The sequence below is a fragment of the Melozone crissalis genome, unplaced genomic scaffold (genome assembly GCF_028551555.1).
Source record: "Melozone crissalis strain CALT ecotype California unplaced genomic scaffold, PUWL_Pcris_2 ptg000033l_1, whole genome shotgun sequence".
Classification (NCBI taxonomy): domain Eukaryota; kingdom Metazoa; phylum Chordata; class Aves; order Passeriformes; family Passerellidae; genus Melozone; species Melozone crissalis.
Window position 1 is genome coordinate 14,640,298 of NW_026535811.1, and position 15,981 is coordinate 14,656,278.

The 15,981-nt window shown below is 43.0% G+C and overlaps 1 protein-coding gene across 1 annotated transcript in view; it reads right to left on the reverse strand.

The window, feature by feature from the left end:
- Positions 1–2,111: 2,111 nt before the first annotated feature.
- AKR1D1 (aldo-keto reductase family 1 member D1) overlaps positions 2,112–15,981 on the reverse strand; it is a 34,854-nt gene continuing 20,984 nt past the window's right edge. Inside the window, exons 3-9 of the mRNA XM_054281953.1 lie at positions 15,853–15,969; positions 11,401–11,478; positions 8,924–9,046; positions 7,094–7,203; positions 6,453–6,618; positions 5,596–5,678; positions 2,112–2,273 (exon numbers count right to left, since the gene is read on the reverse strand). Coding sequence (XP_054137928.1) covers positions 2,231–2,273; positions 5,596–5,678; positions 6,453–6,618; positions 7,094–7,203; positions 8,924–9,046; positions 11,401–11,478; positions 15,853–15,969 — 720 coding nt within the window. The 3' untranslated portion in view covers positions 2,112–2,230. The remainder of the gene's footprint in view (positions 2,274–5,595; positions 5,679–6,452; positions 6,619–7,093; positions 7,204–8,923; positions 9,047–11,400; positions 11,479–15,852; positions 15,970–15,981) is intronic.

Sequence of the window (15,981 nt, forward strand, 5' to 3'; positions counted from 1 at the left end):
TCCTGCGTTATTCAACCAGTATAGGTTGAATATTTGATTATATGGTATTCCCTGTTAGAGAGGTTTCACTGTATTGTCTTCCTTACTCACAAAGTACAAGGTCACCTGCTTAACTAGAATCTCCAGTGCTGCCTGACCTCAGGGAGGAGGATGCCTGGAAAGAGCAGTGAGCTGTAAAAGGGACTGGTGTGAGCATTTAAGCTAAGCACTAGTTGACATTTGCCGTTGTAGACAACAAGAGCTTTGCCAAACCTGGCCTGAATGTTGGCTGTGATTGGAGAATGGCACCTGGTCAAGTTACAGTGCAAAAATTTGTACAGTGCTACTGTTAAGCAGTTGAGCCTTGTGAGCTCTATTTAGGGCTTGTACCTAAGAAGCAACTGGAATAACATGTTGGGTATGGTAGTAACTCCTCCTCTCTGGCACTTGAATTTAGACTTGGATTTTATTCAGTTTTTTGACCAGGACCTCAGCTGTTTGCAAAGGGGCAAAGCAGGACTTGTGGCAGTGGTTCTGAACACCCCTGGGTGCAGAGTTCCACCTGACCTTGGGATTGTCCTTAGATCTACACCAGGCGATTTCTAATGTATCTGAGGAGAAAGAAGAGACATCTGCCCCACTTTTGGTTTTTATATTCCCCTCTGGTCTCAGTGAGTAATAGAATAAATTGGGAATTGTCCTTGGGTAACTGCCAGGAAGAAGAATTCTTCTTTGTTGGCATAGATTTATGAATGGATTTATAAATGCTACGTGAAGGCCACCCCTGCTGAAGGGGCCTGACTTCTCCAGTGGTGCCCACTGAGATCATCCAGGGATGCATTTGCGCTTGACCCTGTTGGGAGCCTTCCCTGCTGCTCCTGTGAAGCTCATCCCTGTCCCTGTTTGTCTCAGCTCTGAGGAGCCCACCATGACCATACAGAAGAGTTTCTGTGAACTGTACGCTCTGGCATTTTCCTGCTTCAGTCACTCCAGGGATAATAAATAGCAATGGTAATAAATAAAAGCAGATGCTATAGACTGAAGCTTATGTATGACACATTTTCCAATGTACGTACATTCTGGTACATGAAGTACTCTCTCTCTATGAGTGTATGGTTTTGTTTCTTCTCTGATACCTCTCCAGTGTACTCTTTCAGTGTCGGGAAACTGGGGTTCTTGGGCTCAGGAGGGAGGCAAAACAGCCTTCTGCAGGTGTGGGTAAGGGCAGGTGCACCTATAGACTGCAAACAAGTGGTCTGAAAAAGAAGTTCATGCTGAAGGAGTTGGTCTTCCTTACCCTGGTGTATGTGCTTCTGCCTTCATGCTTGTAAGAATTTTTAAGTGAACAGAAATTTTCTTGGTTTAGTATCAGTTAGTGGAGCATGAAAGAAGTTAAAGGGATTTTTAATCTCATGAGATGAGGACCTCCCTAGTTGTAGCTGCAGGTTATGTATGCAATGCTAGCTAATGCCACCCTTGAATAACGAGTATAGTGTAATACAAGTGTCATACACTGTCTTGTGTTTTACTGAGGTCCTCAGCTGAGGGGGGTGTGTGTGTGTGGGAATGCAAACGTGCTTGTAATGCTCTAGGGCTTGAACTAGTTCCATGTGGAGCCAGCTGGGATGCACCTATGGAATAAAGCTCACTTTGTGAGCTGCATTGTGAGCTTTAATGTGCAGCTGCAGAACACTCTGGTCAGAGTTAAATGTGAAGCAGTGCACATATCTAGTCCATATCAGCAAAAATATATGCATATATATCAGATTCAGTTAGTTCACCACTCCTGGCTTTCTCTTACTCAAGCTGCAAGAGAAAATGGTACTGGTTTGGACTACATGACCCCTCTGTGGCCTCTTCAAACTTTGCCCATTCTGTGATTCTGATTCTGCCTCACACCTAGTGAAGTGGAAGGTTTTGTTTCAGATTAAGTGGAGAATATTCCATTAAGTGAAACTGATTTGGCTTGAACTAGTGAGGTTATTTTTAGGAGAAATCTTCAGTTTCATCAGCAGTCAGTCTTGAATGTTCTGTGTTCAGCATTAAAGCCTGATATGCCAAAACCAGAAATTCAATTAATTAAATAGATTTGGTCACCAATAACAAGAAGAGACTGACAAGACAAAAAGAAATAAATGTCATGTTTTTAATGCTGGTTTGAACAGCCTTACATGAAGACAAAGCACCAGACGTTGAGTGTCTCTCAGCAAAGCCTGACAGCATTGGTTGGCTGTCCAGAGCCACCTCTTTTTCAGTACTCATCATTGAAGGGGTACTCTGGATGGTCACGCCACCTGTGGAAAGGTCAGATGGGACAAGTGAGCTCTTTGGGTGAAGCAAGACATCAAATCACTGCAATCGACCTGTGCCCAGCAAACCTCTTCCTTGCAATATATGTGTGGCCTTCATGGAAGGCTCTCCTGCTTATCCACAAACTGCTCTGCTCTGAATGACTGACCCTGCAGAGTTGGAAGCAAGACTGTGTATTTAAGGAGAGGACAGTGAAGGACCATTTTTCAGGCCTACAGACTGCATATCTTAAGGAGAGATGAAGGAAATCAACAGGACTGTGGATGTCAACTATTCCCACTATTTAACTCAGGTGAGTAGAAGTGTTTTAGAAAAGGGGGCTGGTTTCACCATGTGTGCTGTACTGTGGAAGGGGAAATCTTTGTTCAGATGTCTAGAAAGACACCTAGAAATAAGGGTTATGTGTGAAGAAGAGGTAGAGACACCAGACTGTTCTACTTTGCCTCAGAGCTGGCATGAACAGGTCTGGGTCTAGGGTGGTGCTTTCCCCAAGCAGCTGCCATACCTAAACTAGGTCTGGCTGTCCTCTAGCTCAGCCTACACATAGATATTCTGCCAGTATCTACTGTGGCAGAGAATTTACAAATAAGCTTTGGGAATGACCCTGTTCAGGGGAGAAAGGGATGGTCATGGGTGCACCCTAACAAAGAGACATTTCAGGCTTTGTTTTAGAAACTACATGCTCAGGGAAGATGCACAATTCAGGATCATTATAAAAGGCAAGAAGAAAATTCCCAGGGTCAACTTCAGGTGAAAAAAATAACGCTGTGTTTGCCCATTATTGGCAGACTTGAGAGAGAGGTAGCTGTTTTCTGTTGTGGGTTTTCTTGTTTGTTTGAGAAGCTGATGCTAAATCACAAGCCCTGGCTTGACAAACACTTTCCATTAGCTAAATGAAAAATTTCTGAAGAGCATTCTCAGGTGCACCATGGCAGCTGGCTGCCTTGCCTTACAGCACAGCACAACAAATACTGGCATTTACCCAGCTGTGAACCGTTCCAGTCTGGGAAGGACACATTTCACAATGTTGAAGGTAACTAACTGGAAGGCATCAAACATTTTGAATTGGTTGTGTCAAAACATTTCATTCCAATATTCAGCCAAGATCAAGTGTTTACACATTAACAGATTGAGTTGGTTGGAAAAAAATCCCAAAAAACAAAACAAGCCACGACACTTTGGCTTGTTTGACTTCAGTATAATTTAATGATGTCTGAGTTGCCAGTGTCATTATCTCTACTTTTCATCTATTGGGCATGCTTGCTAATCAGATCTCACATATTCAAAAGTCTGAGTCCTTTGAGTGAAAATGATTCACTTGGAGAAGTCAGTGCAGCTTGGCATAGCTGGTAGGGAAAAACATCCATAGCAGAGAATGGGAGCATAAGATAAATCAAGCAGATACATTAATGTAAAACTTGCCCTGCACAATGCTTCCAGATTTCTCCAAGAGGAGAAGAAACAACTTCAGATTAAGATTTCCTGAAGTACTCATGTTTTTATAAAACCTCCATTTACTTCTTAGATGCTCAACTTGCTAATTCATTCCACTGATTGCGTTATCCTGTTTGCATGGGCTTACTCATACCATCGCAACAACAGGTTTGCACACAGTACCCTTTATGGTAGCTGATAAGGGGAAGAACCAGAGAAAAGCTGGATTTTTCCATTCCTGCTGGCATGTGTATCACAACAGTCAAAGGTTTTGCATGAAGTTGACTAACCAAAAGTCTTTCTGTAGCGTGGTTTGACTTTTTCAGCTACAGATTGCTGGATGAAGTAAGAAATGTATTTAGGCTGGTAATTTGTCTGATGCAGTGTCAATTCCAGACACTTCAGTGTGGTAACGCAGAGTAGGCATATATATCTATATATATCAATCTATGTATCTGCTCCTTACGTGGCAACATCACTTTTCCAATAAGGCTTTTTTCATAGCTGAGATCAGATTGTGCTTAAATATTTTTCCCCAAACACGGAGCTCTTCTGAAAACTAGAGCTGCAATGCCCCTCCTATGCATCCTGTTTTCCTTATATCCTTGGTGGCCTCCTATGACCAAATTCAGCCTAATAAAGCAAAGCATTTAACTTATTAGGTTTTTAGATTGGTAGCTTAGAAAGTTCTTCCCCTGTGGGCATTTGCAGCCTTTGATTCTGGGAAAGGCTCTTGAGTTTGCACCAAGGTTACATTTGGTGTATATAATCTTCAAGATTTAAATGATGCTATAACTCAATTTTGCTATATAAAACCAAACTGTGTCAGATACCAAAACACACTTAAGAATCTCCGAGGCCATTTGCGAGAAGCCTTCTGGAACTAAGTACTGCTAATTGATGGAAGGCTATTTTAAGTTTTAAGAAACAAAAGCTTCAGAGCACCTGGCTGACCTTAAATGTGAAAAATGAACTCCATTATGATGCTTTTAACTTAGTGCATATTTTTGATCATATTTATGCAGCACAGTAAGTGGTTTGTTTGTTTCTTTGCAACATTTCCCTGTATCTTTTGAGCAATGGTCAACATTTTAGAGTGCTATTGATGCTGTTATCAATGCTTTTCATTTCATGCTACAATTTAGCAGGACACAGATACTCTAAGATAAAAGGAGAAATGCATGGAAATTAATCTCTAGCATTTGGCTACTTACTGAGTGCCCTGAAAAGGGGAAAACAAAGTTTGGCCATAAGCTGTAGATGCTTTTGAGGTGAAGGATAAACAAACAGCCTCATCCTCTGGAAGAGAGGTGCTTTTGGCTAGGTCAGAGCTTTCAGGTGAAGCAAGACTATACTGGGTGGTGACAAGCTTTAGGTGACAAGCAGCAAGAGATCAAGCCTGGACAGGTCTCAGAAGAGATAGTTAGGAAGTGGTCTAGCAGTCAAACAAGCTTTCTGTTCTTCTGTTTTTCTTAGAAGAAGGTACAATTCAATTTTGTTTGAATTTCAGCTCCAGTATCCACACCTCTAGACAGGGATGATGCTATGCCTTATCAGTGTCCAAGACCGCCATTCACCACATAGCAGAAGGAGTTAAAGAAATGGACGAGAGATGGAATATTTAGATACACTCACTTTGTACTGGGTGGGCTTTGAGAACCTGAGCTGCAGGCAAATATTGTACACTTGTTTTTGCAATGGGTCCAGGAGCATATTCAGGCTGCATTAAAAGTCTCTCATGTTCAAGCCTTACCTTAGAATAGGGTTGTTTATGAAAAAGTTAATATTAAAAGGAAGTGATTTTTTTTCTTTTATGATTCTCTGAAAGAACAGGAATGCCCTATGAGGATCTAGGATTTCTCCTGTACTTACATTAACAGTTCCACATAACGAACATTTTTGTTCAGGGCTTCAATTTCTTTCATCTCTTGCTCAGTGAGGGAGAAGTCAAAGATCTAATGGAAGAGATGTTAGGAATGTGTTAGTTAGCATTTCTTCTCATGATCAACCTTTTTATGTTCCAGATTCCAGAAATACAATCCCTCCTTCTCCCTGTATCTCTCCCACAAACCCATGCTTACTTGCATTTGCAGGAGTCTCGAGGACATGAATAAGCCCAGTCACATTTGCCTGCACCTTTTTTGCAAGAAGTGGAAGGTAGTCTGGCAATACTGAGACACCAGCTTTGAAAGCAGTGTATTTCCAGGGGAAGTAGGGAGCAGTGTGAGTACTGAGTGCTGCAAGGGATGCAAGAACAAAGTAATCTTATTTTTGGGTGGTAGTCAAACCAAATGTTTTCTGGTGGCGTGGTTGTGAACCTTTCTGTCACACTTGTGTGCAGCTACCTTCCCTAGCAGAGCTGTCCCATACCTGAAGACTGGGCAGAGCAATCAGTCCCTCCTGAGCTCCTGCAGCCTTGGGCTGCTGACCTACTGAGTTACCTCATCTTGCTTGTCCTGCTCACTGCAGCAGCAGATGCTCTGGGACACACCACCAGCTGGAGCTTTAGCTGCTCCAGAGCGTAAAGAGACACCAAAATTTCCTCTATGCGCTGTTATTGTCATACCTTGTTACCATTTAGTGGTGGGGACAAGAAGCATCAAATGTGGCAAAGCTTGCCACTGATCAAGCCTTACATATGTCTACAGAAAAAATGGGAATATTACCTTCTATAGGGACTAAGCCAATGTAAGTGGATTTGGCCATGTACTACTGGGGTATGAATGTACCTGGAAATTCTCTCTGATGCGTTGTGGGTTGAAACTTTTTGGAATCACCACCACCCCTCGCTGGACGTTGAAACGCAAAGCGATCTGTGCCGCAGTCTTGTTGTATTTCTTGCCAATGGCATTCAGCACAGGATCCTCCAGTAAAGGAGGGGAGGACACATTTACCCTGGAAAAAAAGTGGGGAAAAAAAGAAAACCTCCTCATCTTGAATGTCAGAACATAGGGGCATTTACTTGTTTGTGGACAGAACACTGCACCTTTTGACAAATAGGGTGAAAGACAGGAGAAAAGCTTTGGCTCTTAGGCTGGCACTTTGTCAAAGGTAACTTCCTGTGTGATGTCCTAACCTTGACTTCGTTTCTCCTTCCTCACCTAAGCCCCACCCCTTCCCCATTCCAAACACTTGCCTGCTGTTAGAGGAGACCTAAGGCAACCTCCTATGCAGACAGCTAGCATTCTGTTTATGACAGCATGCAGCAGGAGTGTTGAAAGCTTACACTCACAACAGTAATATTTAGACACTGAGGTTCAAAACCACTTTAAAAAATGGGGGCAGAGGTATTTTGCATGGAGACCCAGCAGTGGAGAACTATGTTTCCCTAAATATTACCCCTCTATTTGAAAGTAACATGGGGACTTACCATGATTCATCCCTTGAGGTTCCCAATGGGCTGTACCCAACAATAACGATGTCATGTTGTCTGCAAAATTCTAGGAGTTTGGGTTGGGTGAAGTAGGGATGGCATTCTACCTGCAAGAGTAGCACAGAAAGGATGACTAATCAACAGGACCAGACACAGGGGCAGATATTCCAATATTTGTGAGAGCTACAGACCAGGTGATGCTTTCAGGAGGGGATAGATGTAAATTAAGGAATAGGGAGAAACACCATCTGTGGCTACTATTCTAATTGTACATTGCTGAGTGATTGATTTTTTTTTTTTTTTGGTGGGCAGCAGATTAACATCTGCAACCATAATTTGGCTGCAGGGAACTTTTATTCGCCTGCAGTGGAAAGGTGGCAATAAGTGGGGATTATGGAGGTGAGGCAAGCTCACTAGACAAGTAGACCGAGAAGAAAATCCATCTCATGTGGGTTAGCTCTCCCTTTCTCTGCCTCTTGCATTCAGGATGACTAATCTGATGTTGTTTTTAGGGAAGTGTTGGCATAAAGTGTTCCAGTTAGAAAGGTCGGGGGAGTATTCAAAAGGTGAGATTATGACCTTGTTGCGAGCTGTGCCCTCCCACGTTGCAAACACTGTTCCCTCACAGGCATGGATATTCTGGCTGTGATCTCAGACTCTGGGAAATGGTTGTCTCAAAGGTGACAGAGCAGCCACTGTTTGCAGTGGTTGCTATCTGGCAAGTCTGAAGCTATCTGGCGCTTCTCTGCTTGCTGGCCAGCTGCCCTAAGCTGAGCTTAATCTTTTGCCTGGTTTTCCTGGACCCCAGGAAGCATCAGCAATGCTCAGTGCAGTCTTAGGGGCACGCCAGAAACAGCAATTGCATTTTGCACCCGCTGGGCATGTTAATACCAGGGAAGGGTGCTGGAATTTCCTATTCTCGCAGGCAGCCTTTCCCTCCAGGCCAAGTACAGAAATGAAAGCTGTGGCCAGCCTCTTTGCCCTGCCTCATGGCCATTCCAGCCCTCCAGGCCACGCGCTGGGAGTGGGAAGTTGGTCCTGGTTGGTCCCTGGCCTCATCTCAGTTACTGCTAATGTGGATATTTGTGCCAGACTAGTCAGAAGGGCTTCCCAGAGATTTCTAGGAAATGCAGAGACCTGCCAAATGCGAGAGCCAAAGGTACTGGGCACTCAGATGGGTCGCTGCCACTTGTCACCTTCTCAGAGCCCCGCTGCTGTAATTTAACTCGGATGTGCCTGTCATCTTCACGGGATTGTTCCACTAGGGCCAGTCACGTAACAGGGTCTCCTTTAATTGAACGTTTTCTCTATCTCTTACAAATGTCTTATAGGAAAAGTACAAGAGAGGCAAGTACAGGGAATTCAGGAGTTGCTTCTAATGGCTTTTGCCCTTGAGAAGCCTGGAGTGACTCAGGGTCTGTAGGGTTGTGCTGGTGTTAACTAAGGTAGACATGGCTTCACTGAGCACTGGTTAGCTCTGAATGACTTTCTTGGGAATTTTTGGATTTGAACTAAGGTACATGGCAGAAATCTTAGATCTGCTTTGACTCAGCATTCAATCTTGTTATGGAGCTTTGGCACAGAGGCACCGGTTTTATAGTCCTGGAGCAGAAACTGAGGAAAGCGATTGCTCCAGAGCCTTCAAATATTGACCTTTAGCCTAGATAGGAAGAGTAATATTTTCAGGCTAGAAATGGAAGCATGGAGGGCAGCATCTGTGGCAAAGTACACATCACCTTTGTGTACATGGAGGCTTAGGCTGTGTGTTTGCATTCCCCAAAGGGCAGTGGCACCGTGGCAGGCACTGCCCTTGGCTTGCAGTCATACCTGGTTGCTGACAGGTTTGTACTTAAGTCCTGGCTTGTTCATGATCATCTCCAGTTGCCTGCGGTTGAAATTGGATACTCCAATAGACTTTGCCAAGCCAGCATCTTTGCATGCCTCCAGAGCCTGCACAGAAAGCAAAGACAAGAGGAATCCCACAGGTTGGCTTGATTTCTTGGAGCATGCATTTTAGAGAGGTGGAAGATAGACCATTATTGAGAACCTTTGCTGCAGCAGAGCTAACAGCTCTATTAGCATGAGGGCTAGTGTTGTCCAGACAAACTAAACTCTATTCCTGTGTCGACCTGCTTTCCAGACCAAGCCCTAATGTTTTTACCTCCTGTGAGCATAGAAATTGTCTGGAGAGCAGGAAGATTTAGATACTGAGATATAGATACTTAGGTGCCAGGGAACTGCTTTTAGAGAGTTTTGCTTTCTTTATGCTGCTTTAGCAGTGCCTCAAAGCTGGAGAGGGCAAAGTGAACAAAACAGATTGCTTTCCTGATAAGTCAATTCATTCCTTTTGATTGTAAGACAGTGTTTCATATGAAGTCTTTATCCATTGAAATCCCCTAAATATCTGGCAAGACACATCACAAAACCTGCACAGAAAACCTCAGTACAATATTGAGCAGGAAAAAAAAATGTGGATGGGAGAGAGGCATTCTGGATATTTTGTGCTTTAGACAAACCCTAGTAGCTGAAAAACTCTTATGAATACTGGACATTAATATATTTGCTTCATTTGCTTCATCTGCTGGGTTGTTAAGGGGAAAGGGGGGGTCCTTTCCTATAGTCTTCCCCTTCTCTGCCTGAAACTCTGCACACAAACAATTCAGTGACTGTTTGAGGCAGAGCAGACCCCACCATGGAGCTGGATGCCCTTCTGGGTTTTGTTATTCTTTCTGTCTTAGAGGAGCTGAAAGCAGGGAGGTAAGAGGCACTCTGTTTGATGACCTCTAGTTGGCCTCATATGCCTTCTGTCACTCAGTGACAAGTCAGCAAATACAGTCATCTGAATTAATTTTTGCCAGCTAGCTTAATTTCACTGAGAGAGTGAAATTATCTGGATTGAGTTGAGCCATTTTAATTCAGATTAATGCTGCTATTTGCAGGCGCTCCCCTGCACCTATTTTTCTCTTGGCTTAGCTGAAGAGAGTGGCCTGCTATAGAATAACCTTTATATTAAACACCACTCAAAGATAAAAATATAGCAGTGCTGGGTGAGCTATTGCTTTTAATATCCGAGCAACCATTCTGTGAAAAGAGGGGAATGAACTGCATCAGCCAAATTCAAATGTAACATAAACAGCCAACATGGAAGTCCCCCTTCCCTCTGAGACCCAGCCTGGATGGCTCAGCTGCCAAGGGAAAGTTCAGGCCCCCTCTGGGCTCTCTCCCCCTTCAAAATTTCACTCAGAATTTCACCATTCTTCATCTTTATCTGCTGTACCTCGAGTAGAGCTAAACTGGGACATGACTGTCCAGATCTGGACAGTGCAAGCTGAAGTGGAGCACGTAGTAGCACCTCTTATCTCTCTTGGTGTGAACTGGATGTAATTAGTGATGCTATTTCATCAGGCCTGGTGCAGAGGGAGAGCTGAGAACTAAAGAGGTGTCCATGGCTTTGAGAGGCAGAAATGTGAGGAGATTGCTAGTCTCATTTTCTCTCTCACCCGAGATCCTGAAGCCAAGTGACACTAGGCTTAGTGAGACATCTGCCTAAAGGGGTAGGGCACATCACAAACAAATCTAGGGTGCAATCTTTCAGGCAAATGCTGCTTCCCTCCAAGTTTTCTTACCAGAAAAATCTTCTGTTCCCATCTGATAAGTAAATTTAGAAGTGAGTGAACTTGTTCTCATGGCAAGTGATGGCAAGGTCTTGGGTTTTGGTTTTGGGGGGGGGGGGGGGGGAGTGGGGAGATGTTGGTTCTTTTTTTTTTAATAGGATTTTTTGGTTGATTGTTTGGTGGGGTTTTGTGGGGTTTTTTTGTTGGGTGTTTTTTTGTTTGTTTTTGCTTTTTGTTTGGTTTTGGTTTTGTTTTTTATGGTAAGCTTTAGGGCAAAATCTGGTTTTTTCCTGCAAGTGAAAAAGATTTTTTCTTTTTCAAGATGACCTAGTCTCTCCTGAGGGCTCCAGCTTTCTCTTTCTGTGAAGATCTGATAAAGGGGAAGGATTGGTAAAAACCTAATGATAAAAGCTTCAAGTAGTGAATGTAGAGTGCACTCTCTTAAAGAGGGAATGTGGATGTCTGATGTTTCAACAGTGTTTTGTTATAAAAATAATTAAATGACAGCAAAAAGAAACATGCTTAAAGAATGCTTAAGGACAGAAGTAAAATTTATGCATGGAGCTAGTAGAATTCGATCCATTTGCCCTGGCAATTTGCTTCAGTTATGTTTATGAAAACCACAAGTAAAAATGAGAAGGAATATCTGTGGGTTTAAAGCATATATGGATGGATGTTGTGTTTGCTTACCTCCCAAGTGGCACATAAGTCTGTCTCATGGTAGATAAATTTTCCATTTTCATCTTTTGGGTAGAGTGCATCTCCAGGCTGAAAAGAAAAACCATACCGCTGTGCTTTAAAGAAAAATTTTTCAGTCCTTAGAGCAAAATTTTTTTCATGGACTCTGTTTCTACTAGTAAACAACAAAAAAAAATTGAGTAGTTTTCTGAAACACCCGAAGTTCAGCAGGTCACTCATGCTGGGCTTACCACATCCTCGTCTGCTAGATCGTCCTTGGACACACTCCTGAACTGTCACATGAGAGTGCACTCAGGAGTTCCTGGATGGCCTTGTTTTTCAGCAAACTTTTGACCTTTATGTAATGGCATCCAGAAGACTCAACTCCTTCCAAAGGGCTGGGTTAGAGTACCAGCTTGTGTTCTCTTCTACTTCTTTCCTCTTCGCTTTGGCCCTTCCCTTGCCTCCTGCTTGTGTCACCTGGGAACTGGACTGAGCTGGTACTGTCCCCAACAGCTGGAGGGTCCAGGAGCTGCTGGCAGTAATGGGCTATTGGCATAGCTAACCTCTTAAGTACCTTATCCACCTTTCTTTGGGCACTAGAAACTCTTTCCTCCAGTCTCTGTATTCTGTAGGCTTCTCACAAGCACAGCTTTCTCTTATTTGCTGGTTATTTCACTGCTGTTGCAGGCAATGCATTAACACCTCCCTCCCTTGTGTCTGATCACAATTTCACTTTTGTGTTTTGCTGGAGTTTGATTTTTCTTTTTTTTTTGAGCAAAACCCTTCACTGATGTTTGACATTTGATCTGACTTCAAACCGCTACATTTCAAAGGCCTGGGTACAAGATGTTGACATGGTAACTCCTTGGGAACATGCAGCTGTGACTAATATGATCAGTAACTATCACCTCCCAATTCATTTGAGTTCAAATCCAAGGCATTTAATGGGAAAAGTGAGCCTAAGGAAAACACAGAGTCAGGTTTCAGAGGGCCAAGGTCTCAGTTACAGGCATAAGCCTCTCTCCTCCAAATGTGCTGATTTTCCTCAGAGAATTCCACAAAGACAACTTGTTGCTTTTGTTGCTCTGTCTTGCTGGAAAAAGAGAATACCTTGACTAGAAGGAGGTAGATGGCTGTTGGGTACATTCTTTTTCTATTAGAAGGCAAAGTGTTTGCCATCATAGCATGAGGTGGAAAAACTTAACTTGCAAAACCACCCTGTGGTATTTTGGAACAAACTATTCATCCCATGATACCCCAGCACACTTTTCAAGGACTGCAAGTTCAACATATTAAACAGTTGGACCTGTTTAATTTTAGTAAATGAGTCTGAATTCAGGACCTTTTTACTCTGCCCCACTTTTAATTCACTCACTTCTGTTTGAGTTTTTTTTATAGTAGTCAATAGGCACTAATTATATCAGCTAATTTACCATCCTCCTATTTTCCTCTATCTTTTGTGTTTTAAAAATGAACCAAGTCAGGATGAATGGTGCTTGAAGATTAACTTCTCTTGACTGAGATGTAGTGTGAACTACTGTGGATTTCTACAGTGATCAATTCCTCCTCCTACATGCAGAGAATTCTGCAAGGTCTTGAAGTGCAGTTGTTTCTGCTCAGGAGTTTCCAGGCAAAACTTTCTCTACCAAGCTATTTTTTTATGAAAGGGAATTTCTGAATGGAAGAACTGCCTGCAGATGGATAAAGTGCTGAGAGAAAGGCAGTGTTTCGATGGTGACAGGGTGGTGACAAGGTCTTTCAGAAGTTGGTCACGTGTTTTAGCTCTGGGTTCTCATGAACTACACCACACCAGTGATCCTAGAAATGCTGATGTCTTCTCTTGCAGTTCTCTTGGAGATAGCTTTGTTTTACACTGGATAAAAGGTATGCTTCATGCTGCTGCATGAGCACTGATATTGGTGTGGCAACACTGTACAGTCACTGCCATTGTGTGGGATCACACCTCATCATGTCATGTCCCAAGTCTGGAGGCACTCCAAAACATACCAGACACCGTACTTGCTAGTTTAAAACCCAGTAACTCAACCACTGAGAGGAAAAGTCCTGCTCCCATTGTAATTTTATCACCAACACGCAGGAAGACAATTCTGCACATCCCCTTGCTTTCATAAAATGGTCTTTGACAAGCAGGCTTTCTCAAGAAAGCAATTTTAACAACCTGTGAATGCTTGTCCTATAAACAGAAGGGCAACAGGAAGTCAAATAGTGATGCCAATGGTCTGAGTTATTCTTTTAAATTTACAAGATATTTAAATGAGACTTGTTCAGTGTAACACTAAAATATCTGCTTTCCTATCAGATGACAGAATCATTAGTTTGGGAGAGATTTGCAGATCATTTAGTGCACAAGTTGATGCTTACTGATGAATCAGTCATCTGAGAAGAGTCCCCCAAAAACCTGCTGGTTTTTTACCCCCAAAATACCTGTGGGGTATGAGCTCCCCAGGCAGAGGGAGGGCATGGGGGTGTGTGAAGAGACCTGTTTCTGCTGGTTACTCCCTTGCTAGGGTGGAGGGGCCGAGCAACACTGCAGGCGGCTAAAGGCAGGAAGGACAAAAGTCCTGAATGGGGAATCTATATGGGGAAAAAATGCAGGGAGATATAGGCTAATGTTGGTAGGTCGGTGAATAATTGCACCCCACGTGGTGGCTGTTCATGAGCTCTTGAAAAGCAGAGGGGCTTTGCTGAGTGGTGCTCTCTGAAACCATAGTGCTCTTTCCCTGCCTGAAAGCCCTGTGACAAATTGCTGCCTGGGCTCTGCAGGGGAATTTTTCTTACTGTTTTCAGGGTGGTGCTGTAAGTTCTGTCTTAGGTACATCACTGCTTCCAACCAGAGACTGCTTTTGTTGGACTTTTGGGGAGGAAAGCACCCATGCTTGCAGACTGGGGGGGAGTAGGAGTTTCTTAGAGTTACACCTGCATGCTCCTCATCAAAGGCAAGCATCACAGGCAGGATGGGTGTATTTGTGAGAGAGAGAGAGCAAAGAAAGGAAACCTGTCACCACTGCAAAAGGTTGGGTTTTTTTCATATTGTATTTGACATAGAAAAGTGTATATTTTTCAGGAAGAAAGTGACTTATTTTTTTCTCTCCTCTCATGAGAAACATGAATGAATCTCTAGGTCTGCTACTCCTTTAACTACTCAAGATTGTTGATACAAGCCTCAGGGAGTCAGATGTATATTACTTTAAAGCCAGCTGTCTATATCTTTATATTGTGAGACAATGACCTTCACTATGTGGGAGAATGAACTACTAAAGAATACAAACACAAGAAAAGGGAAACAGGAAATTGCTAGTGGTGGGAAATTTTCAGAAATGTACCCAAAAGGATTCCATACGTGTGACTGTATAAATAAAATTTTAATATCAGAGTCTGGTTACTCCTATAGAGGTCTTAATAGGATATGGCCTCCTCAGGGGGAGAAAAAGGGCTGCAAGTGTAATGTGATAGCCTCATTGGTAAATTGCTTCCTATCTGATAGTTCTCATAATTTGGAGTCTGCAGCAAAATATTATTTTAATAATCAGAGATCTACCTTTCTTGCAAAAAGAGGCCAGTTTAGAGCTCAAACCTTGTTCAGAAGCAATTAACCAACTAATTGCCTGACCCTATTCTCTCTTAGAAGAAAGATTTAATTAGTTCAAAACCACTTAAATGTTTTGAATATAATTCTCTTTATTTCATTTGCCTTGGTATCATGTACTTGTAGAGGAAAATTGTAAAGCAAGGTACAAACAGCTGTGAAAGCAGAAAGTTTGTGGACTTGCAAGAGGGAAGTGTGCAACTATGATGTGAGCTCCCTGCATTCAAGGGTTTTGCCTACAAGTTGCCCAGAGCCAGCAGTATGAGGGAATATCAGACTCTACACTGGCATTTAAGAATGAGAGATGGACAACCCATGTTTGGCACCACTTGTGATCTAGTGAAGCTGAGTGCTGCAGTTACAGTGATTAAGATCATAACTACAATTTTCCCAGCAGCTTTAATTTAGGACAGAATAAGGAAACCAAACTTGGTGACTTTCTACCTTTCCCTCTCCCTCTCTGAACTTTGCCCCTGGCCTGTTGCTGCTTTGTATGAGCTCTTTCCTCCAGTGGCTCTCTCCTCATGGCTCAGAGGGGATTCAGACACAGGTACTGCCCAGCTGTGCAATTTTTCAGAGTAGGAACTGCTCAACCACAGTTGGCAGACCTGTCCTTCCAGCAGAAACACTCCAAGCAATATCTCTCCTGGCCTGTTCTCACTCCACCTGATAAATGCCTCTCTTTGGGTGGGCAGTGCACAGAAATACATGTATGCAGTATATATCAAAATATATATGTTATCTGCTCAAAATGCTATTGACAGCCTAGACTGGAAGCTGCAAGGAATATACTAGATGGAGGTCTTGGTTCAAGTTAAGTTAATGCACTTTTTCCAAGCAATTTTTCTTTTTACCTTGAAAGCCATTGGCAGCTCAATAATGTAGAGGTCAACATAGTCCAGCTGCAGGATCTTCAGGGTTTTCTCCAGCGTGGGACGCACCAGCTCCGGGGGGTGGCAGGTATTCCACAGCTGGGGAGGCAA